Genomic DNA, 21,841 nt, shown 5'->3' with positions numbered 1-21,841 from the left:
TACTGGCTGGCTGAGAGTCACTGTGAGTCCCAGGAAGAGGGGTACAGGGCCCTGACTCCCCCACACTCCGTGACAACTGGTGGCAGAGGTGGGATCTACTGCACCACGTGGACGGCGCTTCCTGCAGTAAGTGACTGGGGAGCAGTAAAACGAAGGGACGATTGTAGGGGTGATTAACCCCTGGGAGTGTGTGACCAGTGAGAAGGACTTTGCCGTAATAGGGTCCCCCGGGGGATTGCAGCGAGTGGTCCCAGGGGCGGAGGAGTCTGCAGTTCAGCCCTGGCAGAGAGGTGGTGATCTCAAGAAGGGCTGGTGCACTAGGGGTCTCCCTGGAAACCGTGGGGAGCGGCGAGCACCCCGGCCTGCGAGTGTCCAGCAGGAAGATGTATGCCAAGTGGCTTAAGTGTGACCTGGTGGAGCTGTGCAAGCAGAGGGGGCTGCGCAGTGGGAGGCTCACCAAAGACCAGCTGATTGCCCAGCTGGAGGAGGGAGACCGCTTGAATGAACTGATCCCTGTCTCTGAGGGAAGCAGCCTGGCAGATGCAGCACAGGCACCAGTGTCTGTCCCCGCTGGGAGTGGTCAGCCGGCGGCTGAGGGCTTCCCGAACCCCCCCATTCCTATGCCTAGGGGAAGGGCGGGGAGGAGCCCAGCGAATATCAAGGGCACCGTGACCCCCCCAGCCAGCAGGGGATCCTCCCGGCAAAGCTCACCCGCCAGCAGGGAATTGTCCCGGCGACGCTCGGCATCCGTGAAGCGGAAGTGGCTGGAATGGGAGAGAGAGCTGGGGGATCGTGAGCGACAGAGGGAACATGAGGAGAGACAAAGACAGCGGGAACTGGAAGAGAAAGAGAGACAAAGAGAACATGACCGGGAGGAGAAAGAGAGACTGCGTCATCATGAGCTAGAAGTGGCAAGGCTGAGGGGCAGCGGGCCCCCAGCTGCAGTGAGTGAGGGGGGGCCCAGGACTGGGCAGTGAGGGGGGGCCCAGGACTGCACAGAGCTTTGATAAGTGCATCCTGGCCCAGCGTAAGGAGGGGGAGGACATGGATGACTTCCTGGATGCCTTTGAGACGGCCTGCAAGCTGCACCAGGTACATCCTGCGGACAGTCTCCGGGTTCTCACCCCCTTACTGGACCCCAAAGCCGTGGCATTGTACTGCCAACTGGAAGAGGCGGAGAAAGGGAACTACAAACTATTCAAGCAGGCCTTGCTGCGCGAGTTTGGGCTGACTCCTGAGATGTACCAGGAGAGGTTCCGGAGTCAGCGTAAAACTCCTGAGGTCTCATATCTGCAACTAGCCATCTGCATGGAGGGATACGCCAGCAAGTGGGCAGATGGGGCCCAAATGAAGGGGGATCTGGTTAAACTGCTGGTACTGGAGCAACTGTATGAGCGGTGCCCACCCGACCTGAGGCTGTGGTTGAGGGACCAAAAGCCAGAGAACTCGTGACATGCAGGGCAGCTGGCCGATGACTTTGTGAAGAGCCGGTCGGGGGGTGGCAGGGAGGAGTCCCAAAGGAACAGGCCCGCCGCGATGCAGAGAGAGTCTCATCCTGGGACCTCCCAAAGGGGGAATAGGGAGAACCCCCTCCCAAGGGGAACGCCCAGCGTCAGGGACAACCGACCGGTTCGAGGGGACCAACGGGACATGAGCTGCTATCACTGTGGCCAGAGGGGCCACATACGGGCCCAGTGCCTCAGGCTCAAGGACAGACTGAGCAGACCGACCCCACACCGGGTTAACTTGGTAGAGACTCAGCTGGACGAGGGGCAGTGTTCCCAGGAAAGGGGGGCTGGCTGCGTACTGCCTGCGAAGGAGGGAGGAGGGCCTCTGGGGGGCTGGATGCTCCAGGCTGCTGTTTTTTGGTTTACAGGGTGGGCGCAGGACTGCCCCTCTGGAGAGAGTGCCTTGTTCCCCTGGAGGTAGATGGGAGGAAAGTCACTCAGTACTGGGACACGGGCGCAGAGGTGATGCTGGCCCGGCCCGAGGTGGTGGCCTCAGATCGGATGGTGCCCGACACCTACCTGACCCTGATGGGCGTGGGTGGGACCCCATTCAAGGTACCCATGGTGAGGGTACACCTGAAGTGGGGGACCAAGGAGGGCCCCAAGGACGTGGAGGTACACCCACATTTGCCCACAGAGGTGTTAATGGGGGGGGGACCTGGAGGTCTGGCCAAGCAATGCCAGGGGTGCCCTGGTCATGACCCGTAGTCAGAGTCGGCGAGGGGCACTGCGCCCCGACAACGGGGAAGGTACTTTGCCCGAGGCGCAGGACCCTAGCCTGGTGGGGAGAGAACGCCCAGGGACACGGCTCAGAGAGGCTGCGGCCTCAGACCCAGCCAGCGAGAGAGAGCAGGTTAAACTGCTGGTACTGGAGCAACTGTATGAGCGGTGCCCACCCGACCTGAGGTGGGCACCCTGCCCCAGCTGCTGAATTCCAGGCTGAGTTGCAGAAAGATCCCTCCTTGCGGAAGCCCAGGGACCAGGCTAACCTCAGTGCGGTACAGACCATGAGGAGAGGTTGCAAGGAGAGGTTACTGTGGGAAAAGGGGTTCCTGTACCGAGAATGGGCTCCCCCAGGGGAAGTAGAGTCATGGGGGATCAGGAGGCAGCTGGTGGTTCCCCAGAAGTTTCGCCACAAGCTATTGTACCTGGCCCATGACATCCCTCTTGCAGGGCACCAGGGAATCCGGCGCACCAGGCAGAGGCTGCTACAGAACTTTTACTGGCCTGGGGTCTTTGCTATGGTCCAACAGTATTGCCAATCCTGTGACCCCTGCCAGAGGGTGGGGAAGGCCCGGGACAAGGGGAAAGCGGCTATGAGGCCTTTACCCATCATAGAAGAACCTTTCCAGAAGGTGGCCATGGACATAGTGGGACCTCTCAGCAAGACGACCCTGTCGGGGAAGAAATACATTCTGGTGGTGGTAGATTTTGCCACTCGCTACCCTGAGGCGGTGGCCTTGTCCTCTATCGAAGCAGACACTGTGGCAGATGCGCTGCTGGCCATTTTCAGCTGGGTGGGGTTCTCCAAGGAAGTCTTAACGGACCAGGGGTCCAACTTCATGTCGGCCCTGCTCGGTGCTTGTGGGAGAAATGTGGGGTCCGGCACAACTGGGCCTCAGCGTATCACCCCCAGTCCAACGGGCTGGTGGAAAGGTTCAACGGGACGCTAAAGATGATGCTAAAAACATTTATGAACCAGCACCCGCAGGACTGGGACAAGTACTTACCTCACCTGCTGTTTGCATACAGGGAGGTACCCCAGGAATCTACCGGTTTTCGCCTTTCGAACTGTTATATGGGAGGCGGGTAAGGGGGCCCCTAGACCTGATGAGAGATGAATGGGCGGGGAAGGCCACTCCCGATGGAGAGTCGGTGGTGGAGTATGTCCTGACCTTCCGGGAAAGACTTGCCGAGCTCATGGGCCTGGCCGGTGAGAATCTGGCCCGAGCCCAGAGGAAGCAGAAGGTCTGGTATGACCGCATGGCGCGGGCCCGCACCTTCGCCACCGGGGATCAGGTGATGGTTCTCATCCCAGTGAGAAAGAACAAACTCCAGGCCGCCTGGGAAGGGCCCTTCAAGGTTGTCAAGCAACTAAATGAGGTAAACTATGTGGTGGAGCTGTTGAACCGGGAGCACCACCGCCGGGTGTACCATGTGAATATGATGAAGCCATACTATGACAGGGGGAATGTGGTGTTGGCTGTGTGTGGACATTGGGAGGAGCAGGGAGATGACCCTTTAGTGGATCTATTCCCTGGGACAAAAGCTGGTTCTCCCCTGGAGGCGATTCCCCTCTCTGATCAGCTGACCCTGGCCCAGCACGCTGAGATCAGAGGGGTGCTGCATCTATACCGACAGCTGTTTTCCAACCAGCCTGGACGCACTAATTTGACTGTCCACCGGGTGGAGACTGGGTCACATCCCCCTATAAGATGCTCCCCTTTTCGGGTCACTGGGAAAACTGCCCAGGACCTAGAAAGAGAGGTCAGGGACATGCTGGCTTTGGGGGTGATCCAGCCGTCTTCCAGCCCTTGGCCTCACCAGTGGTGCTGGTCCCCAAAAGGGATGGGTCGATCTGGTTCTGTATGGACTATCGAAAGCTCAGTGCCATCACAGTATCCGATGCCTACCCAATGCCCAGGCCTGACGAGCTCCTGGACAAGCTGGGAGGCGTATGGTACCTCACCACCATGGATCTTACAAAGGGCTACTGGCAAATGCTGCTGGACGCAGATGCCAGGCTGAAATCAGCCTTTATCACCCCTCTGGGGCTCTACGAGTTTCTGACCCTGCCTTTCGGCCTCAAGGGAGCGCCGGCCACCTTCCAGCGCCTGGTGGATCAGCTACTGCGGGGGATGGAGAGTTTTGCCGTGACGTATATTGACGACATCTGCGTCTTTAGCTGGACCTGGGAGGACCACGTGTCCCAGGTTAAACAAGTGCTGGACCAACTCCGGGAGGCTGGGTTAACTGTAAAGGCTGAGAAGTGCAAGGTGGGGATGGCTGAAGTATCTTATCTGGGCCATTGGGTTGGGAGCGGCTGCCTAAAGCCAGAACCAGCCACGGTGGAGGTGATCAGAGACTGGCCCGCTCCCCAAACCAAAAAGCAGGTCCAAGCCTTTATTGGGATGGCAGGGTATCATCGAAGGTTCATGCCCCACTTTAGCGCTATAGCCGCCCCCATCACTGAGCTGTGCAGGAAGGGGAAGCCAGACAAGGTGGTCTGGACCAAGCAGTGCCAGCAGGCTTTCTGGGTGCTGAAGGAGGCTCTGGTTAGTGGCCCAGTTCTGGCAAACCCAGACTTTGACAAGCCCTTTATGGTGTTCACCGACGCCTCAGACACAGGACTGGGGGCAGTGTTAATGCAGGAGGATGAAAAGGGGGAGAGACACCCCATCGTGTACCTGAGCAAGAAGTTACTACCCCGGGAGCAGAACTATGTGGCCATCGAGAAGGAATGCCTGGCCATGGTGTGGGCCCTTAAGAAACTAGAGCCATATCTTTTTGGGCGACACTTCACCGTGTACACCGACCACTCTCCCCTGACCTGGCTGCACCAGATGAAAGGGGCCAACGCCAAGCTCCTGAGGTGGAGCCTGCTCCTGCAGGATTATGACATGGACGTGGTCCATGTGAAGGGAAGCGCCAACCTGATAGTGGACGCGTTGTCCCGGAGAGGGGGCCATGAACTTCCCCAGGTCACTGGTCAGAGTGACCCCGCTCAGTTCAGTCTCGAAGGAAGGAGAGATGTGATGCAGTAGGGACTGTCTGTGTGGGGGATGGGAGAGCCGGGCATGACTTTAGGTGAGGGACAGGACCTGAGCCTGTAACCTGAGCCAGGTAGGAGGGAGGTGTGTCAGCACCTTTGCCCGGGAAGCTGGACAAAGGAAGGGGCCGGCTGGAGGGAGTTAGTTCAGTTTCGGTTTTGGGCTGGGTGGTTGGAATTCAGGGAATCTCAAGCTGGGAACTAAGCTTCCTGAACCCCAGAAGGACTTGAGTGAGGGGTCCTGATTGTGCCCACAAGCTCTGCTGTAGCCTGCATTCCTGTTGTCCAATAAACCTTCTGTTTTACTGGCTGGCTGAGAGTCACTGTGAGTCCCAGGAAGAAGGGTGCAGGGCCCTGACTCCCCCACACTCCGTGACAACCTGAGCTCCTGTCTCCCAGCAGAGACCAACCCTTGAGCTGTGGCTGAAAGCCTGATCCTGCCTTGGCCACTAGCCAGTGCTCAGAGCAGCGCCCAGCAGCCACATCTGACACATGGCTCAAATCACAGGCTGCCCACGTCAGGGTAGCAATGGCAGCATCTCCCCCTGCAAATCTGAGAAAACATCCTGAGAGCAGAGTCTCTGCCCTGCCCGGGGAAGGAGCCTTTGCTTTGCTCTGTCGTGGTGAGCTTAACGTGCTGACATGGGCTGGCATAGCCCAGCCCTGGAGATAGGGTCCTGCCTGCACAGAGCTGGCCCCACCACACAGCCCTGCGAGGTTTGCCTCTTCAGTCTCTGGCTTCCCTGCTGAGCCTGCCAGCAAGAGGGGCTTGGAAAGGTTTAACTGAGCCCCATCCTGCCACAACCCACTACCTGGCCTAGCCCCAAATCCAGCTTGGGGCTACCTCCCCTGGGATTTGTACCAAGCTCCAATGCACACTCCAGCTCCAACGTTGTACGTAGATTGCAAGGCACTTTATTGACCCCAGGAGGCTGTCTGTGTGCCCCACTGCCCCCTGCTGGTTATAGTCAGAACTTCAAATGTGTGTGTCAGTCCCGCTGTCACTAACAGAATCCTCTCTACTCAAGCTACAGGGCCCTGAGCCTCTGGAGCAGGGGCATCTCCATTCTCTCCCTGCTGCCACCGTGACCTGCTGGGTGGGGGCACCACTCTCAGCTGCAAGATTAGAACTCAGCTTGTGGGATCACAGCTTGGGAGGTAGCTGCTAGTAACAGGGGGAAGAGGCCTCAGCACAGCCAGAAACAGAATGCCTGTGATGTAGTAATGGGCTGATCACTAGTAACAAGTTCCCCTGTGCGGAGAGCTGCCAGTCACTCTGTGGAGCAAATTGGCATGAGTGAAACAGGAGGGGGCACGGAACAGCAAAGGGGCTCTAACCCAGGGAGTGGTCAACCGAGCACACATGGCCCCTCTGTGAGATGGCTGAGATCCCCGATCCACACACACCACACATGGCCCAGCTGTACCATGGTTGGGATCCGCAACACACACTATACATGGCCCAGCTGTGCCACAACTAGGATCCCCGACCCATACAAACCGCACACGGCTCATCTGTGCCACAACTGGGATTCCTGACCCATATGCATCACACACAGCACATCTATGTCACGGCTGAAATTCCCGACCCACACGCATAACACACGGCCCAGCTGTGCCACAACTGTGATCCCTCGCCCACACAGACCTCCCACAGCCCACCATGGCTGGGATTCCAAATCCACACACAAATCTCATACGGCCCAGCTCTGCCACAATTGGGATTCCTGACCCACACAGACTGCACGCAGTGTCGCTGTATGACACCTGGGATCCCCAACCCACACATACTGCACACGGCCCAGCTGTACCACAACTGGTATCCCAGACAAACACAGACCTCACACAGCCCAGTTGTGCCATGGATGGGATTCCCAACCCACACACACCACACACAGCCGAGCTGTGCCACGACTGGGATACCCAACCCAAACACAGCCCAGCTGTACCATGGCTGGGATCCCCGACACACACCACACACGGCCCAGCTGTGCTACTATTGGGATTCCCTACCCACACACACCGTACACAGCCAAGCTGTGCCACAACTGGGATGCCCAAGCTCACATACCACACATGGCCCAGCTGTGTCACCTTTGGGATCCCCGACACACACACACAGCACAGGCCCCAGCTGCACCAAAACTGAGATCCCCGACTGAGACACAGCTCACAGGGCCCATCTGTGCCACAGCTGGGATCCCCGACACACACAGACCTCAAAGAGCCCAGCTGTGCCACGGCTGGGTTCCCCAACCCACACACATACCTCACACAGCCCAGCTCTGCCTCAAATGGCCCAGTTCTGGGATTCCCGACCCACACACACCACACATGGCCCTGCTGTACAACTGGGATCCCCAATCCACACATACTGCACACAGCCGAGCTGTGACACAACTGGGATCCCCAACACACACTCACTGCACACGGATCAGCTGTACCATGGCTGGGACTGCCAACCCACACACACCACACTGGGCCAACTGGGCCGTGACTGGGATTCCCAACCCAAATACTGCACACAGCCCAGCTGTACCATGCCTGGGATCCCTGACACACACCACCACACATGGCTCAGCTGTGTCACCTGTGGTATCCCCGACACACACACACACATAGCACAGGCCCCAGCTGCACCACAACTGGGATCCCTGACCGAGACAGAGCTCACATGGCCCATCTGTGCCACAGCTGGGATCCCTGACACACACAGACCTCAGTTGGCCCAGCAGTGCCACAGCTGGGATCCCTGACCCACACAAATGGACAGGGCCACGCTGTGCCATAACTGGGATCCCGTCCCACACAGACCTCACACCGCCCAGCTGTATCACGGCTGGGATCCCTGACACACACCACACGTGGCCCATCTATGCCAAAACTGACATTTCTGCCCCACACACATTGTACACAGCCCAGCTGTACCACGGTTGGGATCCCCAACCCCAACACACCGCACATGGCCCAGCTGTGCCACAACTGGGATCCCCGACCACCACACAATGCACACAGCTCAGCTGCGCCACAACTGGGATCTCCGACTCAGACACAGCTCACACGGCCAAGCTATACCACGGCTGGGATCCCCGACCCACAGACACCGCACAAGGCCCAGCTGTGCCACGACTGGTATCCTGGACCCACACATACTGCACATGGCCCTGCTGTGCCAAAACTGGGATCCCCAATCCACACACACCACACAGAGCTAAGCTGTGCCGCAACTGGGATCCCCGACCCACACACACTTCACATGGCCCAGAGGTGCCATGACCCACACAAACCGCATATGGCCTAACTGTGCCACAACTGGGATCCCCGACCACACACACCACACACAGCCCAGCTATGTCACAACTGTGATCTCTGACCCACACGCACAACACAGGGCCCCGCTGTGCCACAGCTGTGATCCCCAACCCACACACACCGCACAGGGCTCAGCTATGCGACAACTGGGATCCCTGACCCACACATACTGCACACAGCCCAGCTTTGCAAAAATTGGGATCCCCGACCCACATGCACCACACATAGCCCACCTATGTCATGGCTCCGATCCTTGACCCACAAGCACCACACGCGGCCCAGCTGTCTCACGACTGGGATTCCCAGTCCACACACACCGCACACAGCCAAGCTGTACCACAGCTGGTATCCCTGACACACACCACACACGGCCCAGCTGTGCCGCAATTTGAATTCCCTACCCACACACATTGTACATGGCCAAGCTGTGCCACAACTGGGATCCCCGACACACACGCGCTGCACCCGGCCCAGCTGTATGATGTCTGCGATCTGCAACACACGCGGCCCATCTGTGCCCTAACTGTGTTTCCCGACCCACACATACCATACATGTCCCAGTTTTGCCAAAATTGGGATCCCTGACCCACATGCACCACACACAGCCCAGCTATGTCACTGCTGTGATCCCTAACCCACATGCACCACACACAGCCCACCTATGTCATGGCTCCGACCCCCAACCCACACGCCCCACACATGGCCCATCTGTGCCACGACTGGGATTCCCGATCCACACACACCGCACAGGCCCAGCTGTATCACGTCTGGGATCCCTCACACACACACACACACACACACACACGCACACACACACACACACACACACACACACACACACACACACACACACAGAGCCCATCTGTGCCCCAACTGTGTTTCCCGCCCCACACACACAGTACATAGCCAAGCTGTGCCACAGCTGGGATCCTCAACCCACACACACCGCACAGGGCCCAGCTACATGACAACTGGGATCTCTGATCCACACAAACTGCACACGGACAAGATTTGCCAAAATTGGGATCCTCAACCCACACGCACCACACACGGCCCATCTATGCCACAACTGGCATTCCTGACCCCCACACACCGTACACAGCCCAGCTGTGCCACAACTCGGATCCCTGACCCACACTCATCACACACGGCCCAACTGTGCCACAACTGGAATCACCTGTATTTTAAATATCAGAAGAGTAGCTGTGTTAGTCTGGATCTCTAAAAAGCGACAAAGAGTCCTGTGTCTCTTTGTCGCTTTTTACTGTATTTTAAAGAATCCTTATTGAGGTTGCAGGAACAAACCTTCCCGATGTATAGAAAGAATAGTAAATATGGCAGGCGACTAGCTTGGCTTAACAGTGAAATCCTTGCTGATCTTAGGGTATGTCTACACTACAAGACTATTTCGAATCAACTTAAGTCAAATTTGTGGAATCGACCTTACAAAGTCGAATTTGTGTATCCACACTAAAAACACTAATTCGACTGTGTGAGTCCACAGTAACGGGGCCAGCGTTGAATTTGGAAGCGGTGCACTGTGGGAAGCTATCCCACAGTTCCCGCACTCCCCGCTGCCCATTGGAATTCTGGGATTTCCCCCCAATGCCTGCTGGGGGAAAAAATGTGTCGAGGGTGGTTTTGGGTAACTGTCATCATTGAACCGTCAATCACGCCCTCCCTCCCTCCCTCCCTGAAAGCGCCTGCGGGCAATCTGTTCGTGCACTTTTCTGCTCAGTGACAGCACGGGCACCACAGCACTGCGAGCACGGAGCCCGCGGCAGTTATGGCCGTTGTCAACTCCTCGCACTTTATCGTCCACCTCTTCCACAGTCAGCTGCTGAGAAATCGGGCTACTTTTCAATGGTGCTGCGAGCACTGGTGGACCATGGGGGACGTTTTACCAACATCAACGTCGGGTGGCCAGGCAAAGTTCATGACACGCGTGTTTTCAGGAACTCTTGTCTGTTTAGACGCCTGCAGGAAGGTAGTTTCTTCCCGGACCACAAAATAACTCTTGGGGATGTGCAGATGCCTATAGTGATCCTCAGGGACCCAGCCAACCCGCTAATGCCCTGGCTCGTGAAGCTCTGTGCAGGCGCCTTGCACAGCGACAAGGAACTCTTCAAGTACCAGTGAGCAGCGAGCAGCGTGACCTGTGACTGTTCAGTTTCTTTACAGAGAAGCTGAACCTGCCCCTGTTTCTTTACCAAGTTACTGTTGACCAGCATCTGCAGTTACATACCCGTCCACCCCGCTTCCCCCACTTCCAACACACGTTTAAAAATAAAATACATGTTCCACTGTAACTTTACAAAGGTTTCTTTATTGATGACTTTGCATTAAAGGGTTGAAACTGGGACGCAGACTGTGCTGGGTAGGGTGTGCGGTGATGTAAAGACCACCTCTAAACTCGAGGAATGACAGGCTCCTGCTCCCAGAGCGGTCTGCAGTGCCGGACTGCTTGTTTCAACGGAGCCTGCCATCCCTCCTTTTTGGGACTCTGTGTGCGGGGGCTATGTGGCCTTGTGGCGGGGGAGGACGGATACAGATTCCTCTGCTGCGTGGCTCTGTGGTTCAGGACAGGGACCGTTGCATGAGATCTGTAACCCCCCTCCCCCGCTACAAAGTCACGTACCCCCCCACCCACACAGAACCTGCAAACCACCTCCCATACCGACCAGGGTGCCTACTGACTGCACTGTGTGTGTGACCTGCTGCTGATCCTGCCCCCGTCTCTGTACCCTGCTAAAGGTGACTGTCCTATGCAATACCCTACCCCCTTCCCCACCCACCCCTTCAAACGCAGCGTTGTGTAAAAAAGCATGACGGAAACAGTAATTAACAGCAAAGTATTTTTAATAATTAACCAGACAGTCAGGGGATGAAACTGGGATTGGGGCTAGGGTGAGTCAGGAAGGGAAGGAATTCTCAAAAATTAGGGTATGAGAGCTTTTGTCTACTTGAGCACTCTGCTGGGGTGCAGTGACAGTTTTCACGGCCCCTGGCGCCACTCCTTCTGGTTACTTTGGGTGATGGGAGGTATGGGACTTTGTGGCGGGGGAGGGCGGTTGCAGATACACTGCGGGGGGGCTCTGTCCTCCTAGCTGCGGTCCTGCAGAACATCCACAAGGCGCCGGAGCGTGTCCGTTTGCTCCCTCATTAGTCCAAGCAGCGTTTGAATCGCCTGCTTGTCTTCCTCACGCCACCTCTCCTCCCGTTCGCTGTGTGAGCGCTGGTACAGAGAGAGGGTCTCCCTCCAGTGGCTCTGCTGGTCCGCCTCGGCTCGGGAGCACCCCATAACTTCAGCGATCATCTCGTCCCGTGTCTTTCTCTTTCGCCGCCTAATCTTTGCCAGCCTCTGTGAGGGAGATGCTGTGGCAGGTCTGGAGACAGTCGAAGCTGTGTGATGGGAAAGAGGGAGTGAATTCCTTGCAAAGATACATTTCTGCGAACAATGAACACAGTCTAGTCTGTGTCTGTGAACAACACCATGCACAGCACCTATCTCGTCCGCACTCCTGCAGCAGGCAATCCGGAAAGCATAAACTCTGCCCCTGTTCCACCCCATCGCAGTGTCCCCCGACCCTTGGAATTCCGGGTTGAGATCCCAGTGCCTGATGGTGCAAATTTCATTGTCGCGGGTGGTTCTGGGTACATGTAGTCACTCATTCCTTCCTCCGGGAAAGCAACGGCAGACAATCATTTCGAGCCCGTTTTCCCTGGATTGCCCTGGCAGACACCATAGCGTGGCAACCATGGAGCCTGTTTTGCCTCTTGTCACTGTCACCGTATGTGTACTAGATGCCGCGGACTGAGGCGATCCAGCAGCGCTACACAGCAGCATTCATTTGCTTTTGCATGACAGCACAGATGGTTATCAGCCATATTGTACCATCTACCATGCCATTGTAAATTGGCAAGGTGATGATGGTTACCAGTCGTATTGCATTATACCTTCTGCTGCTGTCATAGGTGCCCCTGGCCGAGATCAGCCGGGGGCGCAAAAGACAAAACTGGGAATGACTCCCCGAGTCAATCCCTCCTTTATGGTATCTAAAAATAGAATAATTCCTGCATAGAAGATGGGGCTAGTGTAGTAGAGATCCAGTGTTTCAGAGAACCAGAGAGCACAGCCGATCCGTGTCAGATTATGCAGGAATGATGAGCTGCATGGCATTCACAGGGGGTGCTCCTGCAACAACTCCACCTGTTGCTTCCCTCCTCCCCCAGCCTTCCCGGGCTACCGTTGCAGTGTCCCCTGATTTTTATGCTAAAGTAATAAAGAATGCAGGAATAAGAAACAGTGACTTGTTACTGAAATGAAATGAGGGGAAGGCAGCCTCCAGCTGCTATGATTGTCCAGACAGGACATTAAGCAGTGTGGTGGGAGAGGAAAACAGCATCCTGCTGCTATGACAGTCCAGGCAGTACAGAATCTTTTCTTTACACATGAAGGGCGGGGGCTGATGGAGCTCAGCCCCCTGTTGCTATGATGAAGACGGTTAGCAGGCCGTCTACTTATGGGCTGATGATGAGGATGGGTACCAGTCGTATTGCACTACACCATCTACAGCAAGGCTGATGATGATGACGACGGATATCAGTCATACTGCACCGTCAGCCACCCATGAGGCGGAGGGGGGAAAGGATGCTACAGTACAGTGCCGCAGCATCGCGTCTACCAGCAGCATTCAGTACACATAGGGTGACATTTAAAAGAGTCAAGAGACGATTTTTTTTCCTTTTCCTTCTGGGGGTGTGGGAGGGGGGTACATTGATGAGCTATGCCCTGAACCGCCGCGGACAATGTGTTTGACCGTACAGGTATTGGGAGATCAGCCAAGAATGCAAATGCTTTTCGGAGACTGCAGGAACTGTGGGATACCTTGCGTCCTCAGTCCCCCCTCCCTCCATGAGCGTCCATTTGATTCTTTGGCTTTCCGTTACGCTTGTCACGCAGCAGCGTGCTGAGTCTCTGCTACGCCGTCTGTCCGGAGATTTTTTAAACATACTTTGGACCAGGCGTAACATTACAGTAATTCCCCTAATTAGATGCAGGAGTCGCCGAGCGAGATCGCACTGAGGAGGGTCACTGAAGGAGATAGAGAGCGCATGCTGCGTGAAAGCCAGCACAAACCAGGGCCCTATGCAGCTGTGCTCGGGGAGGCAATGCTCATGAAAGCCTGGCGCGGAAAACTGTGCTACCACGGAGCACCCAATAAGTCAGCTCTCCCCAGGAACCTCCTGCGGAGGCTTTTCGATTACCTCCAGGAGAGCTTCGTGGAGATCTCCCAGGAGGATTTCTATTCTATCCCCATATATGTGGAGACCTCCTTTTCACATACTTCAGCTTCCTGTTATATTAAGAATAAAAGTTTACATGTTTAAAGCACTTACCGACTGCTCCTTCCCCTGATTCAGGGTCCGGGTTAACGGCCGGGGAGGGTTGGTAGGGGATCTCCGTGACGGTGATGAAGAGATCCTGGCTGTCGGGGAAACCAGCGTTGTAAGCGCTGTCGCCTGCCTCGTCCTCCACAAACCCTTCCTCATCTTCCCCGTCCGTGAACATCGCCGAGGAACTGTCCGTCGACACTGTCCCATCGTCAGAGTCCATGGTCACTGGTGGGGCAGTGTTGGCAGGCTCCGTAGCGTCCGTTTGCCGCTTTGATTTTTTGGTAGCCTTGTCTGGGGTCCTTGATTTTCACGCGGCGCTGCGTTGCATCCCGCCTGTATCCTCTGTCTCTCATGGCTTTGGAGACCTTCTCGTAGGTCTTTGCATTCCGTTATTTGGAGCGCAGCTCTGAAAGCACAGACTCCTCGCCCCACACACCGATCAGATCCAAGACTTCCCGGTCAGTCTATGCTGGGTCCCACTTTCTATTCAGAGATTACATGAACTCCTCTGCTGGAGAGCTCTGCATTGCTGCCGGTGCTGCTGAGTTCGCCCCGATGTCCAACCACGAAATGAGATTCAAACTGTCCAGACAGGAAAAGGAATTCAAATTTTCCCGGGGCTTTTCCTGTGTGGCTGGTCAGAACATCGAAGCTCGGACTACTGTCCAGAGCGTCAACAGAGTGGTGCACTGTGGGATAGCTCCCGGAGCTACTAAGTTCGATTTGCATCCACACCTAGCCTAATTCGACATAGTCATGTCGAATTTAGCGCTACTCCCCTCGTCGGGGTGGAGTACCGAATTCGAACTAAAGAGCCCTCTAGGTCGAACTAATTAGCTTCCTGGTGTGGACGGGTGCATGGTTAAATCGAATTAACGCTGCTAAATTCGACATAAACTCCTAGTGTAGACCAGGCCTTAAACACAAAAAAGAAGCTTACAAGAAGTGGAAGATTGAACAAATGACCGGGGGGAGTATAAAAAGATTGCTCAGGCATGCAGGAGTGAAACCACACTTGGAGTTGCAGCTAGCCAGGGATGTTAAGGGTTTCTTCAGGTATGTTAGCAACAAGAAGAAGGTCAAGGAAACTGTAGGCCCCTTACTGAATGAGGGAGGCAACTTAGTGACAGAGGATGTGGAAAAAGACAATGTACTCAATGCTTTTTTGCCTCTGTCTTCACGAACAAGATGTGATGGTGCTGCCCGTGGGAGCCAGCTGAGGTCACTCAATTAGGGTGAACTGCAAACAGAACAGGGCAGACAAACCCCAAAAGCTGGTGCAAGCCAGCACAAAACAACTTCTATATTACCATACAGGTTATTCAGAAGTCCAAATGATGCAGTTCCTTTAAAGTACCCAGCCTCAGGCGTCCAGACACACACGTCAGATATGATGATGATTATTGAAAATCTTATCTCATCATAGAAAAGGTTCTTCCAACCCCAAAAGGTCAGCCACATACCCAGGTCCAATTATAAATTAGATCTTACCCAAAATACACATTATTAGCCAGTTCTTATTAACTAAACTAAAAGTTATTAAAAAAGAAAAGAGAGAGAGGGTTGGTTAAAAGATCAATATACATACAGACTTGAATTCAATTCTTGTAGTTGCCAAAAGTCCTTTTAGAAAGAGTTCATAGGTTATAGTCCAATGTCCATATTTAGGGTGACTCCAGTCAATGACTGGGGATCTCAATCCTTATGGCTTAGGGTTTCCCCTTCTTGAAACCCAAAGCAGATCTGAGATGAAGCAGGATCGTGTCTCAGGGTTCTTATACATTTCCAGCAGCCTTTCTGCCTGAGAAAACAATAGGCTTAACTCCTTCTCCCAAACATCCCAATTAGCACAGGGTAATTTATCCATCAAACAGTTCAGATACAGGTTACCACAACCTTCAAAGAGACACATAGACAATAATACTATTTCACTCAAGTATCTTCCTAAATGTTAATATTCCTTTTTTGATCTTTGAATCAAAGCTATAGCTATAGCAATAGTCAAGACTTGTTTGCTTACATCACAAAATCTGAGCAAACATCTCCCCTTCTATCTTTAACAATGCAGACTTGCATTTCAAAGCTCTATTCATTTACATATTTCCCTAACAAGTCTTTAAAGTTCATCCATGGGTCAAGTCAGTCTGTTAGTTAATTAACTCTTTCTGGCCCTTTCATCCTTCAATGAGATATTAGATCAGACTCATAACATCACACAAGGGCAGCTCCCAGACTACTGCACTGGGCAGTACAGTATGGGTAGGCGGTAACCCAGCCCTCTGTGGAGAAAGAAGTGGTTCAGGACTATTTAGAAAAACTGGACGAGCACAAGTCCATGGGGATGTGCTGCATCCGAGGGTGATAAAGGAGTTGGCAGATGTGATTGCAGAGCCGTTGGCCATTATCTTTGAAAACTCATGGTGACTGTGGGAGGTCCCGGATGACTGGAAAAAGGCTCATGTAGTGCCCATCTTTAAAAAAGGGAAGAAGGAGGATCTGGGGAACTACAGGCCAGTCAGCCTCACCTCAGTCCCTGGAAAAATCATGGAGCAGGTCCTCAAGAAATCAATTCTGAAGCACTTGAGGAGAGGAAAGTGATCAGGAACAGTCAGCATGGATTCACCAAGGGCAAGTCATGCCTGACTAATTGCCTTCTATGAGGAGATAACTGGCTCTGTGGATGAGGGGAAAGCAGTGGATGTGTTACTCCTTGACTTTAGCAAAGCTTTTGATACGGTCTCCCACAGTATTCTTGCCAGCAAGTTAAAGAAGTATGGGCTGGATGAATGGACTATAAGATCGATAGAAAGCTGGCTAGATCATCGGGCTCAACAGGTAGTGATCAATGGCTCCATGTCTAGTTGGCAGCCTGTATCAAGCAGAGTGCCCCATGGGTCAGTCCTGGGACTGGTTTTATTCAATATCTTCATTAATGATCTGGAGGATGGCGTGGACTGCACCTTCAGCAAGTCTGCAGATGACACTAAACTGGGAGGAGTGGTAGATACACTGGAGGGTAGAGATAGGATACAGAGGGACCTAGACAAATTAGAGGATTGGGCCAAAAGAAACCTGATGAGGTTCAACAAGGACAAGTGCAGACACACATCACACACAGCCCAGCTGTGCCACAGCTGGGATCCCCAACCCACATATGGCCCAACTGTATCATGGCTGGGATTCCTGACACACACCACACACAGCCCATCTGTGCCACAACTGGGATTCCCGACCCACACACACTGTACATGGACCAGCTGTGCCACAACTGGGATTCCCGACCCACACACACTGCACATGGCCCAGCTATACCACAGCTGGATCCACAACTCACACAGCCCATCTGTGCCACAACTGGGATTCTCGACCAACACACACTGTACACAGCCCATCTGTGCCACAACTGAGATCCCCAACCGACACACAATACACAGAGCCCAGCTGTGCACGTCTGGGATCCCCGACCCCAACATACCACATACAGGCCAGCTGTTCCATGACTGGGATCCTCGATCCACACACAGCACACATGGACCAGCTGCACTGCGGCTGGGATCCCCAACCCACACACACCTCACATGGCCCAGCTATGCCACATCTCGGATCCCCGACCCATACAGACCTCACATGGACCAGATGTGCCACAGCTGGGATCCCACAGACCGACCACAGACCTCGCACAGCCCAGCTGTACCACGGCTGGGATTTCCCGACCCACACAAACCTTGCAAGGCCCAGCTGTGCCACACTGGGATCCCTGACACAGACCCACCCCATATGGCCCAGCTTTGGCCAGTCTAGTTCCAATTGCCCCACTGCCCCGGATGCCCATTCCCCTGCTGGACACAGCCCAGTGCCAGAGCGTTCAGCCCCACGCTGGACCCACCTTACCTTTGGCTGCCTCCTGAGGTGCCTGCTCTGCCTTGGGCCCACTCTCCTGGCTCCTGCGGTGGGACTTGGAACGCAGGTATTTTCGCAGGTTCAGCTTAATGCCCTCTTGGCCCTTGGGCTCCTTGGGCACCTTGCCCGGGGCAGAAAACGCCCTCTGGAATACAGACCTCCGGGCTGCTGTTTTGCTCCCCACAGGCTCTGGGGGCTCAGTGCCTGGGCTGCTCCTGGCCATGCGCACCTCGGGGGCATCAGTCTCAGGCTGGCTATGAGCGCGCTTCCAGTTGTGCAGTTTGGCCCAGCGGCTGCTGGCAGGGGGCATGGGGTGCCGCTCGGGCTCCCTCTCCCCACCCTGGGGGCCTGTCCGCCATTTGTAGGACTTCAGTGGGGATGGTGCCTCAGGTGCGGGTGGTGGTGTCATCTCCTCCATCTACAGAGCAAGAGAAAGGTGGCATGGGACTGTGCCATGACAGTGACACATGGTCTGGCCTAGAAATGGCACCTTGGCACCGGATCCACCACTTCCCATGGGAATGGAGACGGCAGGGGATGGGGATGGGATTGGGCAGCACAGAGGGGGTGGGAGAGGGCATTGGAGATGAGATGGAGTGGTAGATACACTGGAAGGTAGGGATAGGATACAGAGGGACCTAGACAAATTAGAGGATTGGGCCAAAATAAATCTGATGAGGTTCAACAAGGACAAGTGCAGAGTCCCGTGCTTAGGACGGAAGAATCCCATGCACTGCTACAGACTAGGGACCGAGTGGCTAGGCAGCAGTTCTGCAGAAAAGGACCTAGGGGTTACAGTGGATGAGAAGCTGGATATGAGTCAACAGTATGCCCTTGGTGCCAAGAAGGCTAATGACATTTTGGGTTGTATAAGTAGGGGCATTGCCAGCAGATCAAGGGATGTGATCATTCCCCTCTATTTGACATTGGTGAGGCCTCATCTGGAGTACTGTGTCCAGTTTTAGGCCCCACACTACAAGAAGGATGTGGAAAAATTGGAAAGAGTTCAGCGGAGGTCAACAAAAATGATTAGGAGGCTGAAGCACATGACTTATGAGGAGAGGCTGAGGGAACTGGGATTGTTTAGTCTGAAGAAGAGAAGAACGAGTGGGGGATTTGATAGCTGCTTTCAACTACCTGAAAGGGAGTTCCAAAGAGGATGGATCTAGTCTTTTCTCAGTGGTAGCAGATGACAGAACGAGTAGTAATGGTCTCAAGTTGCAGTGGGGGAGGTTTAGGTTGGATATTAGGAAATATTATTTCACTAGGAGGGTGGTGAAGAACTGGAATGGGTTACCTAGGGAGGTGGTGGAATCTCCTTCCTTAGAGGTTTTTAAAGTCAGTCTTGACAAAGCCCTGGCTGGGATGATTTAGTTGGGGATTGGTCCTGTTTTGAGCAGGGGGTTGGATTAGATGACCTTCTGAGGTCCCTTCCAAATATTCTATGATTCTATGGGGTGGGATGGAGGCAGAGGGGATGGGATGGGGCAGCAGAAAAGGTGGATGGCATGGGGCAGAAGGCATAGGTCAACAGGGGAGTGGGGCTAGTAATTGGAGCCTCTGAGATTTTGATGTGCCCATGGTGCTTCTGACTGCCCACCAGCCTCTGGTGCACAGGCAGGCACCTCTGGTGCACAGGCAGGGGACATGAGCCAGGTACCCATGAGTTCCTAGGGCAAACCAGGCACTGGGGGAGTGGAGGGACTGCCAGGGGTCATTCTGCACTGCCAAGACCTTGGGGGCACGCATGTGCCTCATGCAACAACAATGCAGCTCGGCTGGGCTGGGCTGGGCATGGTGCAGGGCCTGGTAGCAAAGGTCTGGGGTGTCCCAAATGGAAGCCGATGGTTCTCCTGGTTGCTGTGGTTTCCCTGGGCTGTGTGCTGCCCCGCTGGCTCCCAGGGCTGTGCATGCTGTGCCATGAGCTCTGGAGCATGGCAGCCTGCAGTGGGTGGCTGGGGACAGCTTCTTTCCTTCCTCTGCTTTGGTGGTGCAGGCCTGGCTGGTCTCACCAGCGCCCAGAGTCAGGTCCAAGCAGGCTGGTTTTGCGCATCTGAATCAGGCTCTCTCTCAGGGCTGGGCCCAAAGAGAAGATAAAGGCCCTACTGTTAGTGGCGGTGAAGGGAGCACTCCTGTAGCCCAAGTAGGGTGACCAGACATCCCAATATTATGGGCTTTGTCTGATATGCACAACTATACACACACACTCTCCTCGAAAAAACTAAAGTGTCCTGATTTTTCACACTTGCTGTCTGGTCACCTGAAGCCCAAGCAGCTGAGACTTGGAATGCTGGAGTGGAGGTCGCTGGCCTAGTGTTGCAGCCTGTGAGAAACCTGAGGTTTGTAGCTCTGGATGGTGGGCGCCCTGCATTGGGTCTAGGCCAGTTACAGCCTGGCTGCTCAAGAATGGGAGAAGGGCCTGGTGGGAACAGCAGAGGATGCAGGAAGGCTGGGGCAGGGTAGCCAGACTAGAGGGGTCTGGTGTTCCATGTCTCCCCATGGCATCTGGCCAGGATGAGTGCTGGCTGGGGGAGAGGCCCCCAGTGCTCTGGGTCTCCCTGTGGCATCTGGCCAGGATGAGTACTGGCTGGGAGAGGGGCCCCGGTGCTCCAGGTATCCCTGTGGCACCAGGGCTGGGGGAAGGGCCTGGTGCTCTGGGTCTCCCCCTGGCACCCAGGCAAGGTGCACTTTGTGGGCGGCAGCACGGCTCCTCCCTGCCCTGCACAGAACCAGTCCTTCTGCTTCCCAGGCTGGGCAGAGATGCCAGGCTGGGACAGGTGCGATGCTCAGGCCTGGGCTGAGCAGCCCTTGCCATGGGATGCAGACAGCAGCACTTCCGCTTCCTCTGGCTGTTGTGGTGCTGCTGCCCCTCCCCTCCCCCCCCCCCCCGCAACCACTGAGCCATTTCCTCCCTCTGCACCTGGCCCTGTGCTCAGTCAGTTTCTGATGTAAATAAAAGGTCCCCAGGTTCCTGTGAATGCAGGGGGGAGGGGGCAGTCCCTGGGGGCCTTTTCCCCCAATGCCAGAGCTCCTGGGGGCCAGACTGGAGTGCAAGGAGGGGCAGGGCTGGCCACAGCCCAGAGGCTGCCCTGAGCACAAGGGCTGCTCACTGGGTACCAGCCCCCCGCAAGACCCGTGGCCTCACACGTGAGCCATACCAGCCAGTGGGGGAAGGGATACAAAACCCCAACTTGGGCCACCCGGCCACCACCACGCACCAGGGTTCTGAAGCCCAGACACCTTACATGCCCCCAGATCCCAGGTGGTTCTGCCCACATGGGCCCAGTGTCTGACCGTGCTGGCGGGGTGGGGGGTGAGGACCAGACCCCCTTGTGCCTTGCCTGGAGTTCCTGGGGCAGGCAGGAAGCAGCGCCCCCGCAAGTGCTGCTGACAAATGCGCAGGTGGTGGTGGGTTTTTGCGAGCACGCGGGCAAATGGGGCTGGGTTTCTCCAGCAGCACTGTGGGCACGGGGCTGACAGCTTTCCCTGACGACTGCCCATCCGAATCTTTTCCTCCCCCCCTTCCCCCGTGGCCCCTTCTCCTCTCCCCCGGCTTCCCCATATCCCGTTTCCCCTTCTCTCCCCCGATCTGCCCATGTCCCCTGCTCCCTCCAGTCCCCTTCTACCCCCCTCAGTCCTCTGCTCCCTCCAGTCCCCTCCTCCCCCGGGGATCCCTACTCCCCCCATGTCCTCTCCTCCCTCCAGTTCCCTCCTCTTACACCCCCCCGCCCCAGTTCCATTCTCTCACTGGTCTCCTGCTCCCCGCATCTCCCCATGTCTCCTCCTCCCTCCAGTCCCCTCCTCCCCGCGGGACCCCGGTCTCCCCCATCTTTCACCCTCCCAGGCGCCTTGCTTCCCCCTCCGGCCACCCGTGCCGAGCGGCTCTCACTCAGCAGCAGCAGCAGCAGCCCGCGCTGCCGGAGAGGTACCTTAGCTCCCTGCTGCAGTCGCTCGC

General features: G+C 55.5%; 1 protein-coding gene across 1 annotated transcript in view; it reads right to left on the bottom strand.

The window, feature by feature from the left end:
• Positions 1–21,841, bottom strand: part of RASAL3 (RAS protein activator like 3) — a 73,914-nt gene extending 52,073 nt beyond the window's left edge. Inside the window, exons 1-2 of the mRNA XM_044994974.1 lie at positions 21,816–21,841; positions 17,878–18,304 (exon numbers count right to left, since the gene is read on the bottom strand). Coding sequence (XP_044850909.1) covers positions 17,878–18,304 — 427 coding nt within the window. The 5' untranslated portion in view covers positions 21,816–21,841. The remainder of the gene's footprint in view (positions 1–17,877; positions 18,305–21,815) is intronic.

Source organism: Mauremys mutica, chromosome 20 (genome assembly GCF_020497125.1).
Source record: "Mauremys mutica isolate MM-2020 ecotype Southern chromosome 20, ASM2049712v1, whole genome shotgun sequence".
Classification (NCBI taxonomy): Eukaryota; Metazoa; Chordata; order Testudines; family Geoemydidae; genus Mauremys; species Mauremys mutica.
This window is presented reverse-complemented; position numbering and strand designations above follow the sequence as displayed.